The 26,160-nt window shown below is 43.6% G+C and overlaps 2 protein-coding genes across 2 annotated transcripts in view; one reads left to right on the plus strand and one right to left on the minus strand.

Moving 5' to 3' along the window:
• tbcd (tubulin folding cofactor D) overlaps positions 1 to 21,961 on the plus strand; it is a 28,527-nt gene extending 6,566 nt beyond the window's left edge. The window contains exons 11-39 of the mRNA XM_084370376.1: positions 29 to 89; positions 237 to 311; positions 423 to 517; positions 6,419 to 6,575; positions 10,312 to 10,369; positions 10,470 to 10,499; positions 10,768 to 10,853; positions 12,680 to 12,760; positions 12,851 to 12,924; positions 13,063 to 13,180; positions 13,627 to 13,687; positions 13,775 to 13,797; positions 13,896 to 13,927; positions 14,035 to 14,097; positions 14,189 to 14,265; positions 14,368 to 14,449; positions 14,546 to 14,664; positions 15,084 to 15,175; positions 15,462 to 15,602; positions 16,547 to 16,630; positions 17,447 to 17,605; positions 17,755 to 17,893; positions 20,075 to 20,196; positions 20,411 to 20,488; positions 20,579 to 20,665; positions 20,757 to 20,844; positions 21,169 to 21,278; positions 21,358 to 21,442; positions 21,544 to 21,961. Coding sequence (XP_084226502.1) covers positions 29 to 89; positions 237 to 311; positions 423 to 517; positions 6,419 to 6,575; positions 10,312 to 10,369; positions 10,470 to 10,499; positions 10,768 to 10,853; positions 12,680 to 12,760; positions 12,851 to 12,924; positions 13,063 to 13,180; positions 13,627 to 13,687; positions 13,775 to 13,797; positions 13,896 to 13,927; positions 14,035 to 14,097; positions 14,189 to 14,265; positions 14,368 to 14,449; positions 14,546 to 14,664; positions 15,084 to 15,175; positions 15,462 to 15,602; positions 16,547 to 16,630; positions 17,447 to 17,605; positions 17,755 to 17,893; positions 20,075 to 20,196; positions 20,411 to 20,488; positions 20,579 to 20,665; positions 20,757 to 20,844; positions 21,169 to 21,278; positions 21,358 to 21,442; positions 21,544 to 21,564 — 2,498 coding nt within the window. The 3' untranslated portion in view covers positions 21,565 to 21,961. The remainder of the gene's footprint in view (positions 1 to 28; positions 90 to 236; positions 312 to 422; positions 518 to 6,418; positions 6,576 to 10,311; positions 10,370 to 10,469; positions 10,500 to 10,767; positions 10,854 to 12,679; positions 12,761 to 12,850; positions 12,925 to 13,062; positions 13,181 to 13,626; positions 13,688 to 13,774; positions 13,798 to 13,895; positions 13,928 to 14,034; positions 14,098 to 14,188; positions 14,266 to 14,367; positions 14,450 to 14,545; positions 14,665 to 15,083; positions 15,176 to 15,461; positions 15,603 to 16,546; positions 16,631 to 17,446; positions 17,606 to 17,754; positions 17,894 to 20,074; positions 20,197 to 20,410; positions 20,489 to 20,578; positions 20,666 to 20,756; positions 20,845 to 21,168; positions 21,279 to 21,357; positions 21,443 to 21,543) is intronic.
• znf750 (zinc finger protein 750) lies at positions 1,427 to 5,192 on the minus strand. Its single transcript, XM_084371229.1, has 3 exons — positions 5,065 to 5,192; positions 2,366 to 3,618; positions 1,427 to 2,261 (listed from the first exon to the last, which is right to left on the minus strand). Exons 2-3 carry the CDS (start codon positions 3,595 to 3,597, stop codon positions 1,700 to 1,702), a joined length of 1,794 nt encoding a protein of 597 aa, XP_084227355.1. The 5' UTR covers positions 3,598 to 3,618; positions 5,065 to 5,192; the 3' UTR covers positions 1,427 to 1,699.
• Positions 21,962 to 26,160: the final 4,199 nt, after the last annotated feature.

Raw genomic sequence — 26,160 nt, forward strand, 5'->3', positions numbered from 1 at the left:
TCAGGGAATCGATTTTGTTATTTTACAGAGCAACTGCTGGTGGGACTGAAAGATAAAGAAACCATTGTGCGCTGGTCTGCAGCAAAAGGGTAACAATCTGTTCGTCTGTCCCCAAGCAAACCTCAACTGTTGATAACATCCCTGTTGCTACTTGTCTTTGGTATTCTTCATGTCAAAGACAGCGTCTCTGAGATAGTTGATGTGTTACAATAATTTAATTTTATTTAACCCTTCAGCATTGGGAGAGTGACTGGGAGGCTTCCCAAGGAGCTGGCAGATGAGGTGGTCGGATCAGTGCTGGAATGCTTCAGGTAGTTTCATGCTGGGGACATGTTTGCTTTCTGCCTGTCACTATTTTTTTAAGCGGTGCCATATTTCATTGACATGTGTTTTAACCTGTGTTGTGTGTGTTTATATTCAAGCTTCCAGGAAACAGACAATGCTTGGCATGGAGGCTGCCTGGCTCTGGCTGAACTCGGTAGGAGAGGCCTGCTGCTGCCTTCCAGATTAACAGATGGTATGTGCCAACAGATTCACTTTGAAAAGTAGGGATGCCAGATTTATTCAACACGCCCAACCATCCTCACACTGTCCACTTTTAAGCTATGTTGGTAGACAATAGACATGTGGTAGAGTGGGATTGGTGTTGCAGTTGGTGTGATCCCATCACCAATAGGCGTGTGAGATGATATGAACATTTCATTTAAAGATTTTTCTGGCCAAAAGTGATTCCCAATATTCTCCCGATAACATTCAAGCCTTCAGCCATGATGACGGGCTTAGGATTTTGTAATGACTGGACAGATGCAGGCTCCCCTTTGTACGTTATCAAACTTTTTTGCATAAAGTGGGGGGCCAATGGGGACCTTCCCTAATTCCTAGCCCCCTCTTTCTGGTGCCTTTTCTCAGACCACAACCATTTTTGAACTTGGCTTTCGTTTTTAGCTCACCTACACCCCTGTAAAGTTTCCTGACTGTATCTTTAACAGTTGCACAAGTTGACAAAATGTGTCGACTGACTGACAGACAGATATATAAACAACGAGCAAAGTACTCAAAACTGCTTCTGGGGTAGTTCCTGCTACACACACACACACACGCACACACACACACATACTCTCATACTCACATGGTGAAAACATTACCTGCCCGTCCAACTGTTGCTGCTAGTAACAAGCACACCATCTACACACTCCATAGTAGGTTGTGTTGTGCACATTTAAAGTCAGTTTCAGACCAATTAACAAAGAGACAAACCCGTCTATTTATTGTTATTTCTGTCTGCTAAAAAAAAATCCATATAAAAAACTATTTTAGAGGCTGTGTTATTAAGAAATACAGGGACTATTGCACCTGAGTCAGTTTTGTTATTTATTTATTCAACATATTTACATTCAGTGATACATCGTCAGTGTTTTACATGACAAAACAAGTCCAGATTTAAATATACAGAACCCTTATAAAAACGCCTTTCACCTTTCAAATCAAGTGTGAGAACAAGACATAATGTACACATACCTGTGACGACAGCCTTTGCATCAACATCTTTAGTGCTATAGACATGTCACATCTGCTCCTGCTATCAACTCTTTCAGTGCTTTATTAACATTTGAACATTAATGTTGAATAAGTTGATCTTTTCATGTCGAGGCTTGCAGTGGTGAAGATTTTCTGTCCTTATTAACAAATGTAACAGTTTTTAGCAGCAGCGAGCCCTCCTCCTCAGAGCCCGGCCCGGTGCTTTTGCTCTCTTGCTTGGTTTATGGCAGCTGTTTTCAGCCGGGCCACTGTTTGCTCTTTTCATGCCTGCTGTCTTTGCCTTGATTGTGTGCTTGGTCTTCTTTTGGTTGCCAGCACTTCTTGCCTCTGTGCAACTCTCAGAGGAGCCGACTGCAGTGCTGAAGTCACATGGAGAGGCCGCAGAGTTCGCACTGGCGAGCTGACAGAGTGCCAGCGCTGCATTCTGCCTCTGGTCACACGGTTCCTCATCCAGCTCAGCGTCCAGCCTCTCCTGTAGATCCTCTGAAGTGCTCAGGACAGGGCTGTGTACAGATGGTCGCAGGCTCAGGTTCAGAGGCAACTCGTCTTGCGTTGAGTTCTCTGAGTCCGAGCAGCTCAGTCTGTGTTCAGATGAATGGTTCCTTGTTGAGAGGTTGAGCGGGGCCAGATCTTCTCTGGTGTCCTCACCATCTTGTTCTGATGCAATTTCAGGACACGACTCAGAAAGGGACGAGGACGAGTATCTGCTGCTTTCAGCTGATCTGAAAGAGACAAAATAACGAGTTAACGGACTGACATACAAACATACTGTGATGCAGCTTAATTAAACCAAGAAAGAAAAGTACATTTCTGAGTTCTTACTCACCCTCCATCCGCATGCTGGGCTCTTAACTGTAGCAAGCCCTCTGCAGACTCCTCTTGTCTTGTGTGTCCTGGTTGGGTGGTTGTTTGTGGCTCGGCCATGTTGGTGTTGTGCGGGGCCTCTGAGTCTCTGAGGATGATGTTTGCATGACTTGGTCTGTCAGGCGACCCCAAGGCTGAACAGCCCTCTTTAGGGCTCAGCCTGGTTTCCTTGTCTCCACTCTGCCCATGGTTGCTCTCCTCTTGTGTGGATTTGTTGAGGCTGCTGAGGCTGGGATGTGAATGCATGTATAAGTCGTAGTCCTTGGGCCCGAATGTCGGGCCATACAAGTCCAAAGGAAGATACCTGGGTCCTGCAATTGGCATGGAGAGCTCATGGGGCCTGTATAGAGTGTAATGCAGAGGGGGGACTGGGTGAAGGGGGTGGCAGTATCTGTATGGGTAGGGGGGGAAGAGGGAGGTGTGGGGTGGGGCGATGGGTTGTGGTACCACCGGCCTCTGGGGATCCAGAAACTCTGGCCGGAAAGAAGGAGTGTTTGGCTCGTTCACATGGTTTCGTGAGAAATAGTATGGTGGATATAGAGACCGATCTGTCAGGTGATAAGGAGAGTATTCAGGAATCATGGGAGGGGGGTATGGTTTTAAGGGAATGGAAGGTGGGATTGTGCCCCATGGGAAGCCTGGAGGGTTGAAGGAGGGAACAGGAGCTTGCGAGTCCTCCGGCTGCTGCACAGGTGACTGAAGTGCTTCTGCTCCGTCACTTTTGGGTGTGACAGGAGAGAAAGCAGAAGGGTGCGGCAGAGACGTGTCTTCATCGCTCTCCCTGTTCTCACTCTCTGTTACTGTATTTGATTTTGTCGCACTCTGGCTGTCCTTGTTGATCGGACTGTCACACCCAACGTCGACTTCTTCCATGTCATCTACGCTCTCGTCTTTATTCTCCTCAGTTTCCTGTTTCTCGGGACCGTTCTGACCCGCAGGCAGTGGGCTCGGACAATCCTTAGGTTTGACAGCGACTCCCTTTGCCGCAGCCTTGAACTGTCGGGCCGTTTGCCCGTTTTTCTGTGACACCAGGGAGATGGAGTTTTTACACAAGTTGTATTTCATGTGGTTGAAGAGATGGGACTTTTCATTGCAGGTGAAAGGACACTGGAAACACTGGTATTTGAAGGGCTTGCCTGGCGGTCGGGGAATGTAGTGAGGCCTTTTTGGCTTGCGTTCCTGAACCGTCTCCATCTTGCTTTGAATCCACGCTTTCTGAAAGAAGAATACAGCACATTGCAATTAGGTTTTCTTGGGGAATGCGACTCTAAAGCACACAAGAGAGACGCATGAATCATTGCAGACTCTCACTGAGGTGACTGTCGAGTAATGTGGCTCATAGAGTGGTTTGACTGGTTCTGGTGGAGACTATCTCTCATTGGGTGGTTTTTCTCTCTTCAACTGCTCAGGCAGACAAATCTCAAGCTGCACAAAACACTGCACCCTCGGGCTAATGTATTTCTCCAACTGTTGGTTGGACACCAAACAGAGAAATTATTAATATGTAAAACTTTCCACTGTATGCAAAAACGTACCCACTCTTGCACAGGTGCATTCGAGTCCTAGTGTGGTTTCGGTTGATTGACAGCTGCCCTCAAATGCCTCGACTGGGCCGGCCTCCTTACCTGTCGATCCGTTCTGATATCGCTCCATAAATAAAGTTAGAGAAGGCTCTCGGTTGGCAGGTGTCGGGCAGACTAGGCACTTACTAACACAGACCTCGAGGGCATGCAGAGACTTGCTTTCCCCTCTCAACCTTAATAAACTCTATGCTGTTGGCGTGGGAACTACCAGCCACCTGCTTCCCATGACTACACCTGCGGGATGCACTCAGCTCTCAAACCTCCTCGTTCTGATCATTTGATGAACTCACCAGCTCGCATGAGAAGTCATTTTCTTAAATCATTTTCCATGCCGTGTTCCAGCTAGAATGTTTTGCAATAGTTCAAGCTAGCTGTTTTTTGTTAAAGTCGTCGAGCATGTGGCATCTGAAACACTTCAGGTTCGCCTTTGAAATGAAACATCACCTTAAGCTGTGAGTTAAGTGTTGCTGGGCGCCGCACGGAGGAACCTGCTTGTCGTGCGCTGTCGCAAGAAGTTGTCACTCAAGTTTCTGTCCAACTGCGGTAGCACGCAAAGCCACTCCCTTCTAAAGGACTGAAATCCATGAGAAAATCCCTTCTTGAACAGCATATCTCTTCACTGTGATTATAATTCAGTCAAAACCTTTTGTTTTTGATTTTATCCGTCATTAAAAAAGATTTGGTTCACATGGGCTCAGTTGTTGAGAATGTTCTTTTAAAATGTACCCATCAGCCTGAATATTTACAGAAAATAGTTTAGGAAACTTTAGGAAATATGTAATCTAACTAATCTCGAACTTTTTTTGAGGATTTTCTGCAGAGTATGTGAACTTCTTGCGTTACCTGTGCTTCATATGGCAGTGAAGGCAGGGACTAATTGAAGTCCTTGGGTAACAGGTGCATATGTAGCACATACCTTCCCTAAATAGTCATTACAGACTAATCAACAGTACTTTCACAAACCGCTGTCTTTTCAAATAACACAGGAAGGTTTTGGCAGAGTTTTGGTAATAACTAGTGTAACTTAATACCGCTTCCTTGTTAGTAAAAGAAGAATAAAGAAAAGTGAAATAAATACCTTCTCTGGTTGTAGTAACAGCGTCTCCTCCTGAGCTGCTCCACAGTCCACAGCCAGCGTTAGTATCTGGTCGGGACGTCCGCTCCGATGAAGTTCAGAGTGCGTTTGTGAACGTGTGTGATGGTGCATGTGTGAGCTGTACTAGGTGATGTTAGTTGTGTGGTGAGTTTGCTCTCTCTCAGGTGTTGTCTCACTAGTGGGTGGGGCTTCAGCCCAAACAGCAGGGCCCTCAGGCAACATTGATGTACCTGATATTAGTCAGGCCTGAAGCGATGATTTACATGATGAGGTGGGGTGGGGGCTCTAACTCCTTCCTCACCCGTTTCTCTCGAATCAACCACACTGTTGTAATTCTGCAGTTGCTGTATGTGACGTGTCGCTTCATGTGTCAAGTTTCAAGTGAAATTCAGTTGCACGGTGGCAAGATCGCGCATAGATTTGCATACTCGCAGGTAAAATTGGTGCTGATCTTGTTTAGTGTTATATAACTTTTTACGGGAGCAGTGTTGGCATGAAAGATTTATGACCTCCTCAAATTTAAGCAAATGAGCTGAATTTTTGGCAACACTTCATAATAACCATTATTAATAAATGGTAAAATTGTAATCATAATAAAAGGTTAATAGTTATTACAGTATTAAACTATGAAATGCTTTATAAACCATTTATCGTTGTTTATAATATTTTATAAGTGGTTAATAAATACTGTGTAGTTCATCTATAAACATTATCAGGATGGCCATCGCAGTCACTGTGCTGCACGCTCAAAAAGGACGTTTTTTATGCCTCTGCGCCGGCGGTTCCCCCGGGCCGAATGCTGTGTTTTCAGCTTGTCTGTCGGTACCATTATTTTTGATGCAATATCTGATTAACTGGCACAAAGGTTCGCTCAAAGATGAGCGCCTTGGTAGCTCAGTTGGTTCGTTGAGTGACCCATGTCCAGTCCTCGGGACACGTCATCCCCTCTCTGTCTCATCCTGTTTCCTTTCATCTCTCTTACCTATCAAATCTAATAAAGCCAAGAAAACAATTATAAATAAACACGTTTTTGGCATTATTCAGCGTCATTATTACAACGTCGGTACTACTCTGTAACAGAAGGACAGACTTGGAAAACTTCAGGCTTGAACATGTTTGTGAAGCATCCATGTTGTAGAATTTGTAGCTTCTTTGCAGCAACATCCATATTTGAGGTTTACTAGAATCATACAGTGATAACTTCCAAGTATTTACCACAGTCATAGATAAACTATGCAACTTCCAACCATCCAACCGCAAGGCAGTGAATCAATTTTTGTTTTTGTTGTCGTTCTTGAGATAACACCGCTAATTAATTTCTGCCGTCTTCTTGCAGTTGTGCCACTCATCATTAAATCCCTGACCTACGAGGAGAAGAGGGGAGCCTGCAGCGTCGGATCCAATGTGCGTGACGCTGCCTGCTACGTATGCTGGTCTTTCGCCAGAGCTTATGAACCCAAAGAGCTCAAACCTTTTGTCACTCAGATTGCCAGGTAACCTTCCCCTTCTGTTGTTTGCCTAAACACCTACATGGACCGCTTATAAACACATTTTGTGCCAATGAGTGGTGATAAATGATGACTCATAATTTCCCTGTAATAATACTTCCCCACAGGGAAATTCAAAAATCGGGTCGGCTACAAAAACATCAGCTGTGCCAGTGTTTTCATGTGCTCCCATTTTAATTTGCTCTCGCTGCTGTTTGTCGGTAATGCCAACTCAACACGACCACAGTAACGGTTTGCCATAATTACCACCCTGTACAACATAACCACCTCTCATTCATGACAAAAAACGGAAACGCAGGTCGAATAGAGCTGCAACCGACAAACACCTCTTTGCTTTTCACATAAGATAAGATAAAATCACCTAATGAAAAACTGCTTCAATCAAGAGATGAAAACTCAGTCAGATTTCTTTAGGCTGCACCTTGTTGTGGATCTCATCTCTTTGTAATTTGCATAGCTGCTGCATGGTTTGCCTCAAAGCAGTAATTTACTGCCTCAAACCAGTTTTTCTGTGCCACTTCAATCTTTCGTGTCCCCACATAACCAGCAGATACACCTGTGTGCTGCTTGTGTACTTGAATGTTGAAGTGGGCTGCAGAACATGTATAGAGCGCATGACGTTTATCAGATTACACTTCAGAAGTTGATCTCCGCAAAGGTGATTAAATATTGGCAGCTAAATGATAGCAGTTCGTTTGGATGTATTTCCTAGTTCGTTCTCTCACTCCATGAAACTGCTACTTCTGCCAAATAGTACACGCTGTTATTCTTTTGCGGTTCGGTGACAGCTGTTCTTTTGTTTACATAAATACTTGTTCCTGCCCCCGTTTGTCAAAAGTTGTTAAATGTTCCCTTCTGTTGTGAAACAAGTAAAGTTTAGAAACATCACCAGCAGGGATCCAGTGAGCCCTTGAAAGTCCTGAAACTTTGTGACTTTAATCGGAAATAATCAGTCTTGAAGGTTTTGGAAAATGATGTGATGATCTGATATGGGTCATCAAAAGAGCTTGAATTGATATATTTTGTGCAAGAAAAAGAAATGTAGGTTCACTGTAACACAGCAGAGAGGTGTTCACTCATTCAAGCTTCTCTCTGTTGTCTCTGAGCTTCTTTAAAGTCAATTTTGTGGCAGTAAACTACTGTATGTCATGCTAGCTCCTTGAATCTGGACCTTGAAAGTCCTTGAACAGTCTTTGAATAAAGAAGTTGTGGGAACCATGACTTTTTACTTTCCCTCTGACATTTTATTGACCAAAAACAACTAATTAAATAAGCGACAGATTAACTTACAATGAAAATACCCCTTTTTTAAACATGCAATATGTAACATCGATGACTTCATCTGTGTTTCAAACAATACGCTGACGTTCCTTTCAGCTTTGTGAGATTTGCATAAGTTATATCATTTAACATAATTAGAAAGCTGACTCTGACAGAAAGTGCATGTTTGGTCTAAATCGTTAAGAAAGCCTTGTTTGAGGATTGAGAGCCGGAGCCTTAAAGTAATGAGAGACATTTTTAAACTCGGTCACCCGCGTAGAGAAACAAGGCTGCATATCATCCACTGACGTGTGTTCAGTCTTTGGCAATAGTAACGGTTTGATCTGTCTTCTCTCGGTGTGCAAGTACGGACCTGTGGCCTCTGACTGTGCAGACCAGCTCTGCAGTGTCAGTTTGAACCCCTGCGACTTGCATTATCATCAGCAGTCGCGACAACACCCTCTCTTTCCCTAGCCTACAGGATTGCCAGGTTTCGCCTGTTGCTGTAGGTTTCGGTCGCTGTTTGGCAGTGGAGCTCAGACAAGCTGGTTCCTGCTCTATTCATCAGAGCATGATGACATTTACTGAAAACTCACTTTTGTTAATGTGGGACTAAGTGACTTGAGGGCACACACGCATACGCACACACAGCTGTATCTCTGCAAGTTACAGTTACACTGTACTTGTTAATTGCAGCAGCCACAGATTTTTGTTGTTCTGTTTTTGTTTCCAAGCCCTCAAGGCAGGGCCAGTTAGCAAAGCCAGACTGGGGCAGTTAGCAAAGACCTGGATCTTGCAGTTTGGAGGCAGGGAACAAGGAGAGGTGAGCAAACAAGACCAGCAGCAGTTGGTCTCAGGCTGTCACTGTGATGTATAAATACGTTGGCCCCCCGCCTTCAACAACTGACATTCACACGCCCACTACTCATGGGACTTATGGAGGGATTTTGAGGTCTGACAGAATCAGAGACAACTTCCAGTATTGCACAGGAGTCTTTGTTAATCATATTGTTGCTGTTTTATCCCTTTGTGGTGGGAATCTGCACACCGCGGCCAAAACCGTTCGATGGCGATGATGCAATCGACGCTTCATTCTGAGTCATTGATCCTCAACAAGATATTAAGATGATGATGTACTGTTGCACCGTAATGGGACAGAGGTTTACGTGGTTAGTATGTCAGCAGAGGGGAATTTTGCAAAGACAGAGACGATGAGCGTAAAAATGTTGCAATTTTTTTTAAAACTGCAAATAGATTTGTTAAACAAAGAGGATAACAAAGCAAGAAAAACAGACGCAAGTGTTAATCAGAGAAACAGGCCTGGAATCAAGTTATTTTTAGTGCTATGCCACTTTGGCCTTCGATAAATACCAATTTAGTGGGGCTTTGCAGCTGAAATGTAGGGCACCAAGGGCCAAAAACAAATGGTGCAATAACAATAAGTCATAATTACATCAGTAAATGTTATTACAGAGGCAATCCAGGCACTCCAAAAAAGAAAATACCAAAAAATATAAAAAAAACAAGTATGGAAATAAAAGTGTTTTATTGCAGTGGCTGAATCATTAACTAATAAAGGCTTTTTCACTACAATAAAGGCTTTTTAACACCCTTTTCTCTGTTTTCCCAGAGCATCCGACACAATTTTTGCCTGCATAGTGTTAAATAGAGCAATCAGTCATCTTCTCTTTCTCTGCAAATGTTAATGTTTAACTTCTAAATGGGAAGCTTAAATAAAATCAGAGAAAATGGTCACAAAAGGTAAGAATGCTGAGCTTTCAAGTTTTCTGGAGTCATTAACAACATCATCAAGTGCTCCATGTTTAGGGAAAGTAGTTGAAAACACAAAGGGGAACCATTTCCTGCAGACTGCTGGCAGAAACTGAGGACAATTAGCTGATAATGAGCCTGATCAGCCAGCATCAGTAATCAGTAAAAACCATTACTAAACGTAAACCACAGACTACTAACAAAGCTGATGAACGTCAGAAAGCCTCGTCATACTTCAGCTGTTACAACATGTTTTTGAGGTGATGACAAAATGTTTAATAATAAATGCATACAGTGTTTGAATAAGACGGAATCTCACTGCACTGAAAATCTTACACCAAACTCCCTTTAAGAAGTATGACATTTTAACAATTCCTCACATGCCCGCAAAAACACATTGCTCTGGAAACACAAGATGAAAAGCATCATGTGGTGACAGCGTTCTTGTCGATTCGGCATCAAAATAATTCATAAAATGTATTTCCATAAAAAACTTCTGATGTTTGTCGCCTCACGTCCTGACCAGCATTTATTAGTAAGCTGTGCTGCTTAAGTGTGAGAAGACTGCGGGAATAAGACACAAGTTGTCCACACATTCAACTGTGATTTTCATGTATTCTGTGAAGTGTGTTACTGTTACTTGTCTTCTATCAGATCATTTACACTCCACACTTTGTGTTTCTCCGTGCAGCGCTCTGCTGATCACAACCGTGTTTGACCGAGATGTCAACTGCCGCAGAGCCGCTTCTGTAAGTTCTCCGGTCAACATCCTTCCACTGCTTAATAAAGTTATATCCAGTTACATGACAAGTTACATGAGAAGTTAATTTTTGTCTCATTTTGTCCCAGGCTGCCTTCCAGGAGAATGTCGGCAGACAGGTTTGTGACCACAGCTTTCCCTACATGTGTATTATGACTAACAGAATCGCTGTGATTTGAAGTTTATTTGCTGCCAAATAATCAGCTCTTGCTCGAACTTGTTTGTGAAAGCGTTTGAAGCAAAGAGATAGCCTTCCAGTACGGCTCCGGGGCATCGGCAAAGCATTTGATTTGCCAACAGCCCTTACGAAGAAATAAATCTCTCCGAAAATCTTTTTTACACAATGTGCTGAAAACGTCTCTTTGTTGCTTGTTTGCGCCTCAATAGGGCACATTTCCTCATGGTATTGACATCTTAACTGCAGCAGACTACTTTGCTGTTGGGAATCTCACCAACTGCTATCTGAATATCAGGTGAGAAACTGTATATTCACACACACTATTCCAGTGAAGCTGCACTTAGGACAGAAGACTTGTTACAGCAGCCTGAACAATAAAGCGAGGTGGCAATAAATAGTGTCCCCTTCTTCCTCTTTGACACAGCAAAGATTGTGATCATGTGGTAAGAAATGACTCTGCACAAAGGAAATGACGAGTCCAGAATATTATATCCCCTTTCTGCCGTCCCACCGGTGGATAAGAAAAATACCCTTAGGACAAAAGAGTGAAGTGTGCAGACATCATTACAAAAGTACCCAAAAATATTGGAATTACTGTGGCCCTGAAGCAAAACCTGGTGTTTATTTTATTCCACGTTATGCAGCTGTACATATGCATTGCTTATATTAGCATGAGTTTAAAAGCCTAACCAAGGACGGCGGCTGCAAATTCACCGCCACGAAAACTGTACGGTCAAAAGTCAGTGGGTGCTTGAACATCACACCTATATGAGCTTATTGGATGTCCTTTTGTAAAACCAAGGGTGTTCATATGGAGTTGGACTGTTTCTTTGTGGCCATAACAGCGAGAAGGCTTTCCACAAGGGGTTTTTTCTGTGGGAGTTTGTGCCCTTTCAGCCATTTGTGTTGGCTGGCAGCCAGATGAACTGCGTGCTTTCATGTGCTGATGTTGCTTCCTCAGGCAGTTTGGAGCTCTGTAGTGACTATTGCAACAGATGATGGACGGTTTTTAAGCGATACATGCTTCAGCACCCGTGGGCCCCATGGCTGAGCTGTTGTTGCTCCTAGGTGCTTCTTCTTCACAGTAACAGCACTTACAGCTGACTGAAGCCGATCTCGTAGGGCCACTGACTTGTGGCATGAGCTCTTTACAACCCACCCTCAATTTTGAATGTTTGTCAATGGATATTTCAAGGCTTTGTGCTGCGTGCTATCAAAGTCCTTCTAAGCAAGTCGTCCTTCATCATCAGTCAAATTTGATTTTAAAAAACGCTTCAGCCCCACCCCACCGGAGCACTTGAACAAATGTGAGAGGTCAATCCCTGAAGAGTAACCTCACCTTCTTTGGTAATCCTGTGCATTAGCATGATATCCTCCTATTCATTACTTATTCAAGGTCCATCTGCTCCCACAATGAATCAGTTAAAACTCGTCTCAACTTTGCTCACATCAGTGCAGCAACAAGATTGTTTGATATGTTTCCCAGTTTGCCTGTTAGAAAGCAGGCAGTTTTCTTTTGGGGGGAAGGAGCAGGATACGTCTCAAACAACCTCCATCTCTGGTGTTACTGACTTTTCTATTCGAAATGCTTTCAGTGGTTGGTCTCTTCTCTTATAACATCTCTGGTTTTATGCACCTGTTAGTCATGGGTGTGGCTGACACACCTGAACTCAATCTAAAGTGGCGTCCACTGACTTTTGGCTATACAGCTAAGACACCCTGTCGCATTACTTCTCCCCATGAAACGATCTGTACACAAACAAATAACATACACGTGGTTAGCTTGTGACGAACGTGTTTTTCACTTCGGCCACCTTTCCGAACATCTGGCACGTGAGGAATGAAATGTTTTCATCCGAGCCGACATAGAAAAACTCCAGCCCTCTCAGGACTTGTCACCTCTGGCAGAAATGTGTCGCCGCCAACACAACAAACATTCAAGCGATGAAAAAGAAGGAAGGTGCTCGCCTCAGGGTACGACTTGACTGCACATAACAAGGAAAAAAGAATAAAGATGTAGAAAATGATGGCTGAGATTGATCTCTGGAGAAACCTGTGTGAAGCTGCCACTCATTTTCTGTTGATATTATCAGCTAAAGATTTCCTTTTTTGTTCCCCAAGTGTCTACATAGCTGGCTTCACAGAATACACCAAGGCCATGATAGATCACTTGGTAGCCATGAAGATAAACCACTGGGATGGGTAAGAACTTATGTTGCTCTGCCCGCAGAAATGCCACTAAATTTAAAGGTGTAGTAGATCCGAACTTCATTCTTCTTCATGTGTTTGCAGCGTGATCCGAGAGCTCGCCACTAAAGCGCTCCACAACCTGACTCCTAAAGCACCTGATTATATGGCGACAACAGGTAAAAAAATGTCACCGTACCTGTTCCCCAGGCAACAGCGAAAGTTGCTGACTAAAAACGGCTTTTAGAAAATGATTCTGAACCCTATAATTATTGTTCATGAGAAGATAACTGCTCTTTCTTCCTCGTCGGTTCCAGTTCTGCCGCAGCTGTTGCCCGTGGCGGTGGGTATTGACCTCCACAGTCGTCATGGCGCCATTCTGGCGTGTGCAGAGATCACACACGCTCTGTACAAACTGGGCCTGCAGACCAACAGGTAGATTGACATTTTGGATATTTGCTTCCACGCGACGTGTTCGCTCAGACTAGTGGAAAGAAAACATCCAAAATACTCACGTGGGTATTTTAGTTCAGGGGCCCGTCGCATCAAAATACACCCAGTCTTTGACCTACATTCTGGAAATGTATACAGATCAGTGAATATTTAATAAGACAGCCTCAACATTTTTGCCCCTCATAATTTTCTCACACTAGTAGCACTTACATGATCTTAATCTTTCCAGTTTTATTCCCATCTACTGTATATTCAGAAGTTTTTTACAGAGGGATTAGTTTTTACATAATTCAAAGCCTGTTCTATTCCTAAAAACATGGTGAAAATCATGTTTTTTTTATGGCTGATGCTGAAAGAGAGATAGAGAGATAAACAAAATCACGTCTGTAAAAACCTTTGACTGTTGTCTCCTTGTATTTGTCCGACAGGACTGTGGTGGAAATCATTTCTTCAGAACGTGTGGACGCATTAAAAAACATCCACCAGAAGGTAGGCGGACATGTTGTCTCGACTTGGATGAACTGTGGTGAAAGTTTTCTCTGTCGCTGATGTTTTTTTTTGTTGACTCACTTTCAGCTACATGACAGAAAACAGTACAGGTAGGCAGGAACAATCTGATTGGTTTTCATCAGTAGTAGTATGGTTAAAAATCTAATTATTGTTTATGCTTCATATCTAAATTATGCTTTTTTTGTAGGGGTTTTGGTGGAGAGCTGATGAGGCCGGCAAGTGAGTCCAAATTAGGAAAATCTCTTTCGTGATTTGTTGCAAGAAACATGATAGAAGACATAACAGACAATGTTATCTTCTCATTATGGTTTTAATGTTTTCTACAGTGTGCAGCCTGATTGAAAAGCTGTCCCTGTCCAAAATGCCTTTCAAGGACGATCCTGTAATCAGTAAGTTAATTTAAACGCACCTTTTTAAATGTTTTGCATTTCATTCAGCATCTTCGCTGAGAGACTCTGATGTTGTGTGTCTGTGTTTCAGCTGGCTGGCAGGAACTTATCGATGACACCATAAAGACTATTCATCTCTTTTCTAGCGGTTTGAAGGATAGCATTATGGTAAGCTTGGTTTATCTTTATGAATATGATAGTTTCCTTTTTAACTGCGTGTTTATAAAATGCTGCTCTTAATCGTTGATCCTCGTTCTCCTTCGTCTGCAGGCTGCAGTGGTATCGGCCTTGTCCGCCTTATGTGAGGAGTACTACCAGGCCGAGACAGGCCAGGCTGACTCACAGATGCAGCGTGGGTTGAATATTATTCCCTTGCTACACTTGTTGTACCGTATGTCTGAATGTCAAAGTAATCTCTGCCTGGTTTGGTGTGTGTGTTTGTCTGTAGAGGCCCTGGTGTCTCAGTACACTGAAGGTCTGAAGAGTCCTCAGATGCTGACGCGTTGTGGATCTGCCCTCGCCCTCGGCTCTCTGCCTACCTTCATGATTCATGGCAAAGTGAAGCAGGTGTGTTTGTAGGATGTGTTAGAGACAGCCCACAATTAAAAGTAATTGCACCAGAGTTAGTGCGCAGCTAATTTGCATTTGTAAACAGCAGGTAAAGAAACAAAAACTACAAAAACACAGAACAGTAAGTCTGCTTTCTGCTTCTCTAATGTTTGTAGGTCCGGAGTTAATCTTAAATGATCAAGTCGTTAGTTGCCAACTATTTTTAATAATCGATTAATTGTTTCAGACACGTTTTAAAGCAAAATATCAAACATTTGCTGGTTCTTGTTTTGGACTTCGGGCGATGATGTGATGAGCAGTCTTCGCAATTTTTTTTTAACTCTTTATAGACTAAGAGATTAATTGATTAATAGGCAGATGATTTCGATAGTGACAAGAATTATTAAGTGGTTTGTGTGTGTTTGTGTTTGTGTTAGATCCTTGAAGGCCTCCAGCAGATGTGCGCCGTCAGCCAGAAGGAGGGGAGTTTCACAGAAGCGAGAAGAGATGCAGTCAGAGCAGTTTCTCAGTGAGTATAAAGATATATTCTTATTTTATGTAGCTGTTCTGCTTCGGGCTTTTGTCAAGAGAGCCCATCGGTCTTCATCATTTCTTTGTGCTGCCTGTCTGCCAGTTTCACCGTGCAGTAATGCTAAAATAAACATTTACCTGACTATACCTGCAGGACCTGCAGGACGTGTCCATCCGTTTGTTTTTGCCCTCAAAATGTAAACTTTTCCTCACTTCATCACGTACTGTTTGTCCTCTGGTGGCCATTTTATTTTAATCTGTACCTCTGTTTCGTCGTCCATCAGGGTGTGTGTGAAGGCGGGTGTTTGCGCTCAGGGCTCCCCAGACTCCAGCCTGTGCTCGGAGAACGTAGCGGAGGTGTACGCCGTTCTGCTCGACAGCATGAACGACTACACGACGGACAGCAGAGGGGACGTCGGGGCCTGGTGAGTGAACTTCCTTGTTAACGCTCGCAGCTCCACACACATGCTGTTTTAATTTGCCTCAGGGATGAGGAATGCACCACTGCCTGAAGCCTGTGGTGTTTTGCTGTCCCTCCACTTAAGGGCCTGTCTCAGTAGTAGCCTCGAGCCATGCTTACCACCAGGAATGTCACCAGTCTTGTCACTTGCCCTCACAACATGGGATGGGCTGCTTCTCTCACACTGTCTTCGAGATATTTCCTTCATTCTTTCTCTTAAATCTGATTTCCTTCTTGTTTGCAAGTCTTTACCTCTCCTGTTCTTCCTTTCTCTTTGTGTCCGCACCCACACAGAGGCAGATTTATCTCTCCGTTTCATCTGTTGCGACATAAATGTACTTAAACTTGTCTTCGCCTAAAAGGCCTGCAATCGGGCGTTCCACCTGTTCCCTGGGCACCTGTTCCGACGTGTGACTTCAGGATTTTGTGGGGGGAAAAAACCCGCTGCAATAAACAAATTGTGCCCCGCAGCCGTGACGCTAATTTGACTATAAAACTGTCAAATCCAGTGAAGCTGAAAGAAAATGTTCAAATGATGGTGTTTGTCCTCTTGCCAGCTTATGTTTGTGCATGTTGCATGTGTGCAACATTTGTCAGACGTGTGATAATTGATAAATTGACAAAGTTGTTGTTTTAAGAGATGGTTGAGATCATAATGAAGCCGGATTCCAAATGTGTCGGGACGCTTTGTAAAACCAGTCTTTTGTTGCTCCTGTCACAGCTTGTTTGAAATGTGACGCTGGCATCAGATTCAGCAGAAGCATTAGTAAGCATGAGCAAGTGTCCACAAAGGATTAGCAATTGATCACATTACACTTAATTTATGTTTTTAGACGGGTGTCCTGACTTCTTTGGTATCGGGGTTGTATCTGGAAGCATAACTCTTTCCTCTTTCCGTCATGTGCTCAGGGTGAGAGAGGCCGCCATGTCCAGTCTGATGGAGGTGACTCTGCAGGTGGCCGGCGTTGCTCCAGAGATCCTCTCAGCAGACCTGTGAGTCATCAATCTCACCACACAGACAGAAAAAACTAGTGTCACGTCACCAGCAGGGGACCACAGATGTTGTCATGTCAGCCCATCTCAGACTTCTTTGTTCTTTTGTTTGAGTAATCTTAAGTGTCGCTTCGATGTCTGAAGGTGTGGCCACAGTCCATGAGCCTAAGTCAACCCCAACTTGGATTATGTTGGTTTTAGGAGCAGGATCGAAAAAATTACGCAATATTTACTCAGACTGTTGACGGACACCTGTTGATATCTAAAAAAATAAATAGAGGTAGAATTAATATCCAGAAGAGTCGAGGCTGCAATGAATGACTAATCAATTAGTTGTCTACTCTTCATAATTGATTTTGTTTGATCATTACTAAGAAGAAAAAGTCAAATTCTCTCTTCAGCGTCCATTAATCTGTCGATTATTCCCTCAATTAATCAGTTAGTGTTTCCCAAAGCCCAAGATCCTCAAATGTAGACGTAAAAATCACAAGAAAAACTCTTTTAAACTATTTTAATGGCTTTTTTTTGTCACATCATGGTCACGTTAGACCTTTTAAACACACTCCAACACATCTCGGCATCAAGCTTTTTTCTGGGAGTCAAGGAAGTGCTCCTAACCTTACATTTTATGACGTCCTCAAATGTCAAAGATATTCAGTTTACTGCTGCAGAGCAGGAAATAAACCAGAAAATATTCACATTTAAGAAGCTGGAATCGTTGATACATTAGTGAGGTGACATCCTGCATGTATTTCTGATTATGTGGAATAAAATGGCCGCCCTTCTCGTCTTTACTTCGTACTCCTCTGTACGCAGGGTGAAGTGCATGATGTGCTGCTTGGCCCAGCAGGCAGCAGAGAAGATTGACCGCTACAGAGCTCACGCTGGCAGCATCTTCCTGCGTCTCCTGCACAGCACAGAGCCTGCAGTACCTCACATCCCCCACAGAGAGGAGCTGTTGAACATCTTTCCTTTGTGAGTCGACCCGACCTTTACCTCACAGCTCGTTCAGCAGCACTACAAGCTCTAACTTTGGCACATATACACACAATCTGAATGTTTGCAGTGCAACAACTTGTTATATCCCTCGATCTGTGACTCCACTTGTTTGTTGTGTCTTGCAGGGAGACCACAACCAGTCTGAACTGGAACGCCCCATCTCAAGCTTTCCAGTATATCACACAGCTGCTGGGACTGCCTCAGTATCAGCGCCACACCCTGCTGGGCATCACCGTGTCTGTGGGAGGGATCACCCAGTCCACAGTAGGTCAAATGTCAAATCAGAGCAGAATGACGTGCAGACGGGTGACAAGTTTAAAGAAACATACAAACAGGACACGAGGGTCACTGACTATTATTTATCTGCCCCGGCTCATGCAGCAGACAGTTTTTTGGATGCTTTAAATCACCATCGTCCAAAAACCAAATGTGTTGTGAAAGAAAGGTTTTCCATCCCTCCTGCAGCTTTCCACACCTTGTACTAGTTCTCCTGGCGTCTCCTGTTGGAGCCACACCTTTTCTAAGACGCTTAATTATGTTTTATCCTTTAATTCATCACTCATCTGTATTTCATAAAACTCCTCCTTCACCCTATGATATTAGTTTCTTAGAGGTGTCTATAATAACTCTTTCACACTGGACAGAAAAAGGGTAAGACCCGCTGACATCTGGCTTTTGTATTCAATGGGAAAGTGTAAAATTCTCATCACAGAATAAGGCCTGATTTTCTGTTGTTCATGTGCGGCTCCTTTTTATCTTTAACCTGCTGTAGTTAATGACTTGGCAACGTCAGCTGTGGGCCGGAGGAGTTCAGGCCAACAGGGGGAGCCATGTGTCTAATGTAGTCTACTCAGTCCTCTGCACTGTAACTCTTCACTCTCTCGAAAACACCTTGCTCTCAATCAATACTTTGAACCACAGGTATCAGGCTGCGGGACCTTTTCTTTTTTCTTTCTTCTTCTGGCAACCACCTGAGCTCAAAGTGTTGTGACGAGTCCCTCATGGTCCTGACGAGCTTGTGTTTCCTGACCCCTTTGCACACCGTCACTCAGGGGCCGTGAACTGGTGTTGATCTATTCCTCCCGTCTCCTCCTGAGTGACAATAACCTGTTAAAACCAGTCATTCAGAAAGTTCCCGGCCACAATATTTTGCAAAGATTATTTTTATCTCGAACTGTTTGTGGATCTAATAAAAGAAAAATAAGTTTAAAGCCTGTAATAGCAGCAGCGAGGTCAGTAAAGTTGAACTCATCTGCCGATGGAGGCTGTAAACATATTCCCTCAGAGACGATCCGGCTCTTTTCTTTCACCTCCTCCGGCTTTTTATTTTGCCACAGATACATCCTCAGAGACGAGAACCAATGATATGTTTGTACAGGGTTGCACGCAGGAAACTGAGCCAATGCTGCATTGCTACACCAGCCAAGATTGCCATTCTCACACCACAGGCACATATTCACACAGGCCAGAGAGAGACGGAGCGTCCACTGACTTTCCAGGAATCGCCTTGGAGGCCAGTTTGATGTAGAGAGATCATAAGGCAAAACAAAAGACCCGAGACTGAGACAGAAGGAGACTTTTTCAATACCACATGTTTAAAACGGCACGAAGTCTGCATGTCATAGTATTAAAGCTTTAAAACACTGACCTAAATACCAACAGGACACAAGTTTCACAGTATTTATTTGATGATATGACTTTAAATGCTTGAAATAATCTGTAGAAGTGCAGAAGAGGAACTTGCACAAAATGCTGACAGTGTTTCCTTGTAACTGTGTTTATCCATCTCATATTTTGTTGCTATGTCGCAACTGTCAAGGTTTGACACTTTCTTTCCTGCCGGCTGTTGAGATCATCAATGTCACTGTTTTTCTTTCCGAGGCCCCCTCGGGCTCACGAGACAGGTCTTTATTAAAGCAAATCTCCGTTTCTCTGCAGCTAAAATCCTCGTGTTGTATCTCTTTAAGACAGTGACGGATTAAGGGAACAAAATCATGTTGTTACTACAGAGTACTGATTCATGTTAAATCAACATGGGAGCCAGTTTTGTTACCTGAGAGGACATCTTTAGAGTTTAGAGAGATGGGGAGATAGTGAGACTACGTCACGTCTGTAACAAGTCACAGTGTGTCAGGGCAACACTTTTGCAATGTTTGTGACGGGAAATGCAAAGTTGGCAACATTTCTTCCCTGAAGAAACACCTGGTCGAAACCAAAACACATCTAAAAGCTGATGAATTAACCATTTATGATATCATGAAAGTCGGCTGACAAACACTTTCATCGTTGTCGTTAGTTTGTTGATTATTTTCTCAATGAATCTTAGTTGTCTAGTTGAAAAATGTTAATCCCAGTTTCAAGACGACGAAGTGTCTTGTTTCTTCAAACCAAAGATGTTCAGTTCATTGTCACTAAAGGCTGCTGCTCGCCACTTCTCCCATCCAGGTGCAGTTTTCGTCCCAGTCGTTGTTTGACTACCTGAGGGGGATCCAGGAGGACAGTGCTGCCATGACACAGTTTGGAGACACGTTGTTGATCATCTTCAGAGACAACCTCCGCAATGACAGGTATGACAGTTACAACGTTGACCTAGATTTATTACTTCAGACCCTTTTCCATGATCTGTCTGCCTCGTCTACAACTTGTTTGTCAAGGAAGAACAGCTTAAATACTCCACAATTCATCAAAATGTGTTCATTTTGACAGACTAGTGATATTATACTTGTAGTAGTATTATGCAGTATATCGTCTCTTAAGTGACAATGTTTTCTTTTCATCCAGGGTGTCCATCCCTTTCCTTAAGATGCTCAATCAGATGCTCGCTAACGGCTGCTTTGAAATCTTCACCACACAAGAGAAGTGAGTGCTGTGACGGCTTTGTTTTAAAATAAAAAACACTGTGTCTGATGTCTGTGAGAGCTGAAGTTGTTCTGTCTTTGTTTTTCTAAGTCATCGGTTCTGTGTGGAACTTTTAAATCTCTGCAAAGAGTTCAAGAAGACCAAAGATATTTCTAAGCTGCGTGCCTGCACAGCCGTGTAAGTCTCCATCTCATTGACAAACGTACACGTTATAGACTGAAAGGCAGAGAACAGCATCCATGTTGACTGTCTGCTGTCTGTTTTCCAGCTTCTGTGGGCTGGTCCAGTTTCAGGGGGAGGTGAGGAAGAAAGTGTTGTCCCAGCTGCTGATGCTGCTCTGCCACCACTTCCCTGTGGTAAGTTCACAAGACAGGAACCACTCACCTGTCCTCCAAGGTCCAGTGTGTAGGATTTAGCAGCATCTAGTGGTGAGGGTCCAGATTGCAAACAGCTGAATACCCCTTGTCTCAACGTCCCCTGTAGAGGTCGCTTAAAACTCAAACCTCTCCAGAGCCGGTGTTTGGTTTGTCCGCTCTAGGCTACTGTAGAAACATGGTGGACTCTGAGGAAGAGGACTCCTGTAGATATAAAGGCTCATTCTGCACATCCTGTTATGGTACAAAATGAAAACATTGTTTTGCGTAACAACAGAATAAACTGTTCCTCTCTGACATCTGCAGATCAGGAAGACGGCGGCCAGCCAGATGTACGAGATGATGCTGACCTACGATGATGTCATAGACCCAGAAGTGTTGGATGATGTCATGACCGTGCTGAGTGACACTAACTGGTGAGTGGTCTCAGCCGACAGTATCTCGTCTTATTGTTAAATGCTTTTGATTTGAATGTGACATGTTGTCGTGTTTCAGGGAGGAGGACCTCGCCACAGTGCGGACCCACAGGAACCAGCTCTGTGATTGGTTGGGAGTCCCCAAACCGCAGGTCATTGCCAAGGTAACTAACTGACGAGTGAGGCTTGATGTAGGCAGAAACAAACACTGAACTTTCTCTGCTTTATCTCCTTGTTAACTCCGATCACTCTCTTTGATCCACAGAATCCCGGCCAGGCTTCCTGATGACCCGTGGCTGCAGAAACCAGCTGCACATCATGTCTGTGCACATCAGACTGTAAGAATTAAGACTGGACTTTACTGAAGCTTTCCTGCTCTGTGTGTCTGCCCGTCTGCCATAAAACAATACATGAAATGAATCACAATCTTGACAGTTTTACGTGATAATAAATGGATGAAAACATCAGTTATTTCTTATTATTACTACAATGTTAAAACCAAATCACGTCTGTGTAAAGATTTAATTTTAGTTTTAGGTGCATGACACAGACGTCACACCAATGGAGAAGGAGGTAGGATGTAACTGTAGACTACAGTGTTTGTATGAGGCTGATGAATGGACTGTTGGATGTTTTTCAAGTATAAAAGTGCCGTTAAATAAAATGTACAATGACGTCTGTTACCTTGTGTTGTTTTCCCTCCTCTATTTGTTTGTATGCAAGAAAGGCTGCACTGCTGAGGGTTCACCCGAGTGCAAAAGAGACAAAGAGACATCATTTTGTCAAGGACGGCCGAGGTTTTTGTCTGAAAAAGTCTGAAATCCTATCATCTCAATTTCAGCCCTTTAAAAATCTTCAAATGTCTTACCAGATCCTCCAGAAGTGAACTAACAAGTTAAAATAGTTTCTGTTAATGTTACTTTTAAGTGCACGTTCACCAACATCTGGCTCGTGGCTCATTTTAAACCCTGCTGCACGATTAAGCTCAAATGAGGGTGCAAAGACGAACAAAAAGCTGCAGTAAAAATCCACCAGACAACAACGGGAGCGTCACCAGCGTGATCCATGCTACACTAACAACGTTAACGCCTGGTTAGGGTTGATTTATGGGGCGTTCTGGGTGTGAAATGGTTGTGAAAAGTCATTTAACATGTTGAAACCTGCAGAAACCCTGAGAACACCTTCCTTCCTTTTGTCACAGTCGAGTGAGACTTGTTGTTTCCAGTCGAGCTGTTTACTTGTAACCTGTACCTGGAACAACACAGAGGGGTGAAACTGAAACCGCAGCGTACGTGCACTCCGGGGAAATCGTTGCCATTTAGCCGTTTTGGCACCAGCTAAGGAATGTCACTGGGGCCCTTCTTCCCCTTGGGTCCCGCGCAGACCTACTTTTTCTGCATCAGTGGAGGTGCCAGGGCCTGGAGGAGTCCCAGGCCTGATAGCGGAGCCTCCCTGGTCGCCTGTGGAACAGAGCCTGTTGTGTCACCGTCGGTCCAGGCTTTCTCATTACAGCCTGATAGTGGACACATTGTCTCAACCAGCTTCCCCGGTCTCACTCTGAGCACGATACAATCGCAGCATTATTTCAGGATGAGGTGGTTTTCTGATTGTTTATCGCAGTAACGCCCTCGGCCAGTAATCATGACATTTAATTACATTTTTCCCCTAATATGATTAATTTAACAAGGTTTATTCTTTCCCATGGAAACTGACGTGTAGTCTCAAAGAAACTGGGAAGAAAAATGGCCGTTTTGTATCCCATCTGTTTGGCTCGTCTGTCCTTCAGCAGTTACTTTAATTGTGTGCGTGCTGCCAGATCATCAGTAACATCTGGCCATTATTGTCTGGTTACTCTTTTACAGTCGATAATCATGAAGCCATTGGCTTTTTTTCCCCCCCGAACTGAAAATCTTAAAACGGATTTTTTTTCTTCAAGTTTTAAAGTTCATCCCTTCATTTGATTACTATCAGTGTGTGAACTCTGCCGTCATTAACCACCAATTAAGTCTTGACATGATGTTGTAATTGTACTTTAACTAACTAACCCAGAAACCTCACTATCACCGTATAGTTCTGTCTGCTACCGGGCACACGGCCTCATTGAATAACTCACTTTCTGTCTTGTGTTGTTGTTATTTACGACTCTGATGGAAACAAAAACGATCCAGTTGTCTTTGCCAAAGCAGCGCCAAAGATAATACCACGTGGAAACACTTGTGGGGGAGTTATCACACAACAAAAGCAATTATATAACTAGTCAGTGTTGTACAAAGTACCCAAAAGTCAAAATTGGGTTTGAGTAAATATATTGTGCTCAAAAATAGCTTAAAAGTGAAAACCACTCATACAAACTGAGGGAAAGTATCGAATATTGAACGTACTTCAATAAGTAAATGTACATATGTCTACATGTTTGTGTGCGCTGTATATTACGGGTTGAACAATTATCAATTATCGATTATCAGATCCAATATTCAGCATTTTTCCGTGTTTTTAAAAAAAATATCTGATTGCAGATAAAATAAATTAATCCAAAAATGCAATCTGCAAAGTAACCAACCGGTAAACTAGTCAGTAAAGTTATCACATACATGGAGGAGAGTAAAAAGTAAAATTTTTGCCTCCAAGATGTATTAGTATATAAGTATATGGTAGCAGAAAATGGAAATACTTCAGTCAAATACCTCATAATTATACTTTTAATAATAATTAAACTTTTCACCTGTCCCCCCTCCTCTCAGTCCTCTTTGGTTTTACTGTCGGCGCCACATAAACATGGCTATCGCTAGCAACTGCTGACCTAAAACCCTGATCTCAGCACTGTGAGAAGGCGGTAAAACGCCTGGTTGTAATAAGTCGGCAGGATCGAGTAGAAAGTGCCGGTTTTGAACCGTCTCGTGTCCTGGTGGTAAGAGGAAACACACATCAGCAGGGAAACAGACTTTGACACAACACCAGAGCGCTCTCCATTGAGTGAAAGCCGTCCGTTCACTCTCGAACGATAAGTTAAAATGTAAAGGTCGTCTACAGTACTTAGTTACATGCACTTTGCCATATCTTAGCCGTTTAATTACTCTGACATGAATGACCTCTGCCTTAGACAGAGTACAGACATGACTGAACTTCAGTTGTGTCCATCAATGACCACATTGTTACCCGTCTTATCGCTGTCTTGCCTGATATCAGCTGAGTTAGCGTCCCTGACGAGCGGCTTCGCTCGGCCTCATTAACAAGGCCACATTCGCTCCTGACCCTCCTCCGCGGGTGTTGTTGAATTTGTCTGGCTCGTCCGATATTGCCGCAGCCCCATAATTCAACTTTAATTAATTCCCAGCCTGATGGAAATTCCTGCAGCTTCTGATGAAAGAAACGGTGTGTTTCTCTCGAGGCGGATTGATGGTAAAGCGAGCGGCTTTGCTACAGTGCTCGGGGTAGAGAGGAATGCTAATAATTCTTACAGGCTTACAGTTCGTCGGCAGTAGCCATGGCGATTCTTCACATACAATGGTGGCCTTTTAGAGGAGCGGAGCGGGGAGGAGGGGGGCTGCTCCCTCATTGACTCAGTTTGGTGTGATATTAGGAAAGACCTCTTTGCACTTTCCACTGTTCTGCTTGTTATGAGATTAAGTGGTACCCACAGCAGTTTGCCCAAGTTAACGACGGGGGAGAGGAGAGGGCAGCGGAGTCACATCTGTCCATGTGGAGCGAGGTCAGGCCGTCGACAGCAGTGGTGCTGTTCATACTGCGGTAATGTAGTTTTAGAAATGCCTTTAATGCACACATCGACAGTGCTGTTACTCACAATTGACTATTGTGTTCCCGAGGTTTGTGTAAAAATCATACAACACCCCTTTGTTAGGTGTTAGACATTACAGCAACATATCATATCGCTTCCTCGTGCGACATATTATCAACACGCCGGCACCAAGTATCGACATTTTTATTAAAACATGCTCTAAATTGATTCTGCTGATAATTTGACCAGAGTTTGGCGATGACGACCAAATTGGTATATGACGATCGCCCCTCTCTGCAACACGTGTCCGTAATTTAACTGTTCAGCCTCATAAGGTCAAAGCTGTACTAAGGAAGCTAAGCTAAAATGCAAATAACAATGGCTCAAGTTAAAGAGAATGGGCTGCAGGAAAGAAAAATCACTGCTCTGGTGGTAATCGAGTGTCATGGTTTTGTCCAACTTAGCTGGTTTATGTTCAACGGGACACGGAGACGTAACGTTCTTTTCTTTTTCTGCTCCTGCAAAACGAGTTAGCATCCGTCGAACCCTAACCCTATTTCTGTTGCGGGGATTCAACTGTTTTCATGCCAGGGCTCGACTTCCAACGTTCCCCCTCAACACTATTTTGCAGGCAGGGTACTTTCGCTGAATGATGGCATGTTAGTATTGTAACCATTACTGCGGGGTCCAAAACACCCCGAAGCCTTGTACTGGCAGGGAAAACGCTAAACTGTAAACTTGGATAATCCCCCGAAATCATTGCAGCATTTCCTTCGACATACAGCAGATGATTGAAGTTGGAGAGCTTGTGATTTTGATTATGTTTCATCCGTGTTTCGTGCAACATGTCACTTGAGGACAGCGCGAGCGCTTTCTGAAGTCAGGCCTCTGTGAGACGAGAAAAACAGTGTGTTTCTAATTTTCCCTCATGATCCGCTGATTAGTATCGACATCACATAAGCGTGTATAATCAAAATCACTTCCCCTTTCGCAATCAATGGTTCGACTGTGGTGGACACGGAGGCCAGCGATACACGAGCTGCCCTCAGGATGACCCTCGTGTTCATGGAGGACGATCTGACATGTTCACCACAGAGAAGCACTTCTGAGAGGCTGCCGGCTATATTTGGAAGATGTGGATAAAAA

Source organism: Pagrus pagrus (genome assembly GCF_965226575.1).
Source record: "Pagrus pagrus genome assembly, chromosome: 13".
Classification (NCBI taxonomy): Eukaryota; Metazoa; Chordata; class Actinopteri; order Spariformes; family Sparidae; genus Pagrus; species Pagrus pagrus.

What these genes read in the sequence shown, in the direction of transcription:
- znf750 (XM_084371229.1), bottom strand. Translation starts at nt 3,597, where the DNA reads ATGGAGACGGTTCAGGAACGCAAGCCAAAAAGGCCTCACTACATTCCC. An exon ending in GCCCAGCATGCGGATGGAGG is followed by an intron (nt 2,262 to 2,365) that starts GTGAGTAAGAAC and finishes TGTCTCTTTCAG; the next exon opens with ATCAGCTGAAAGCAGCAGAT.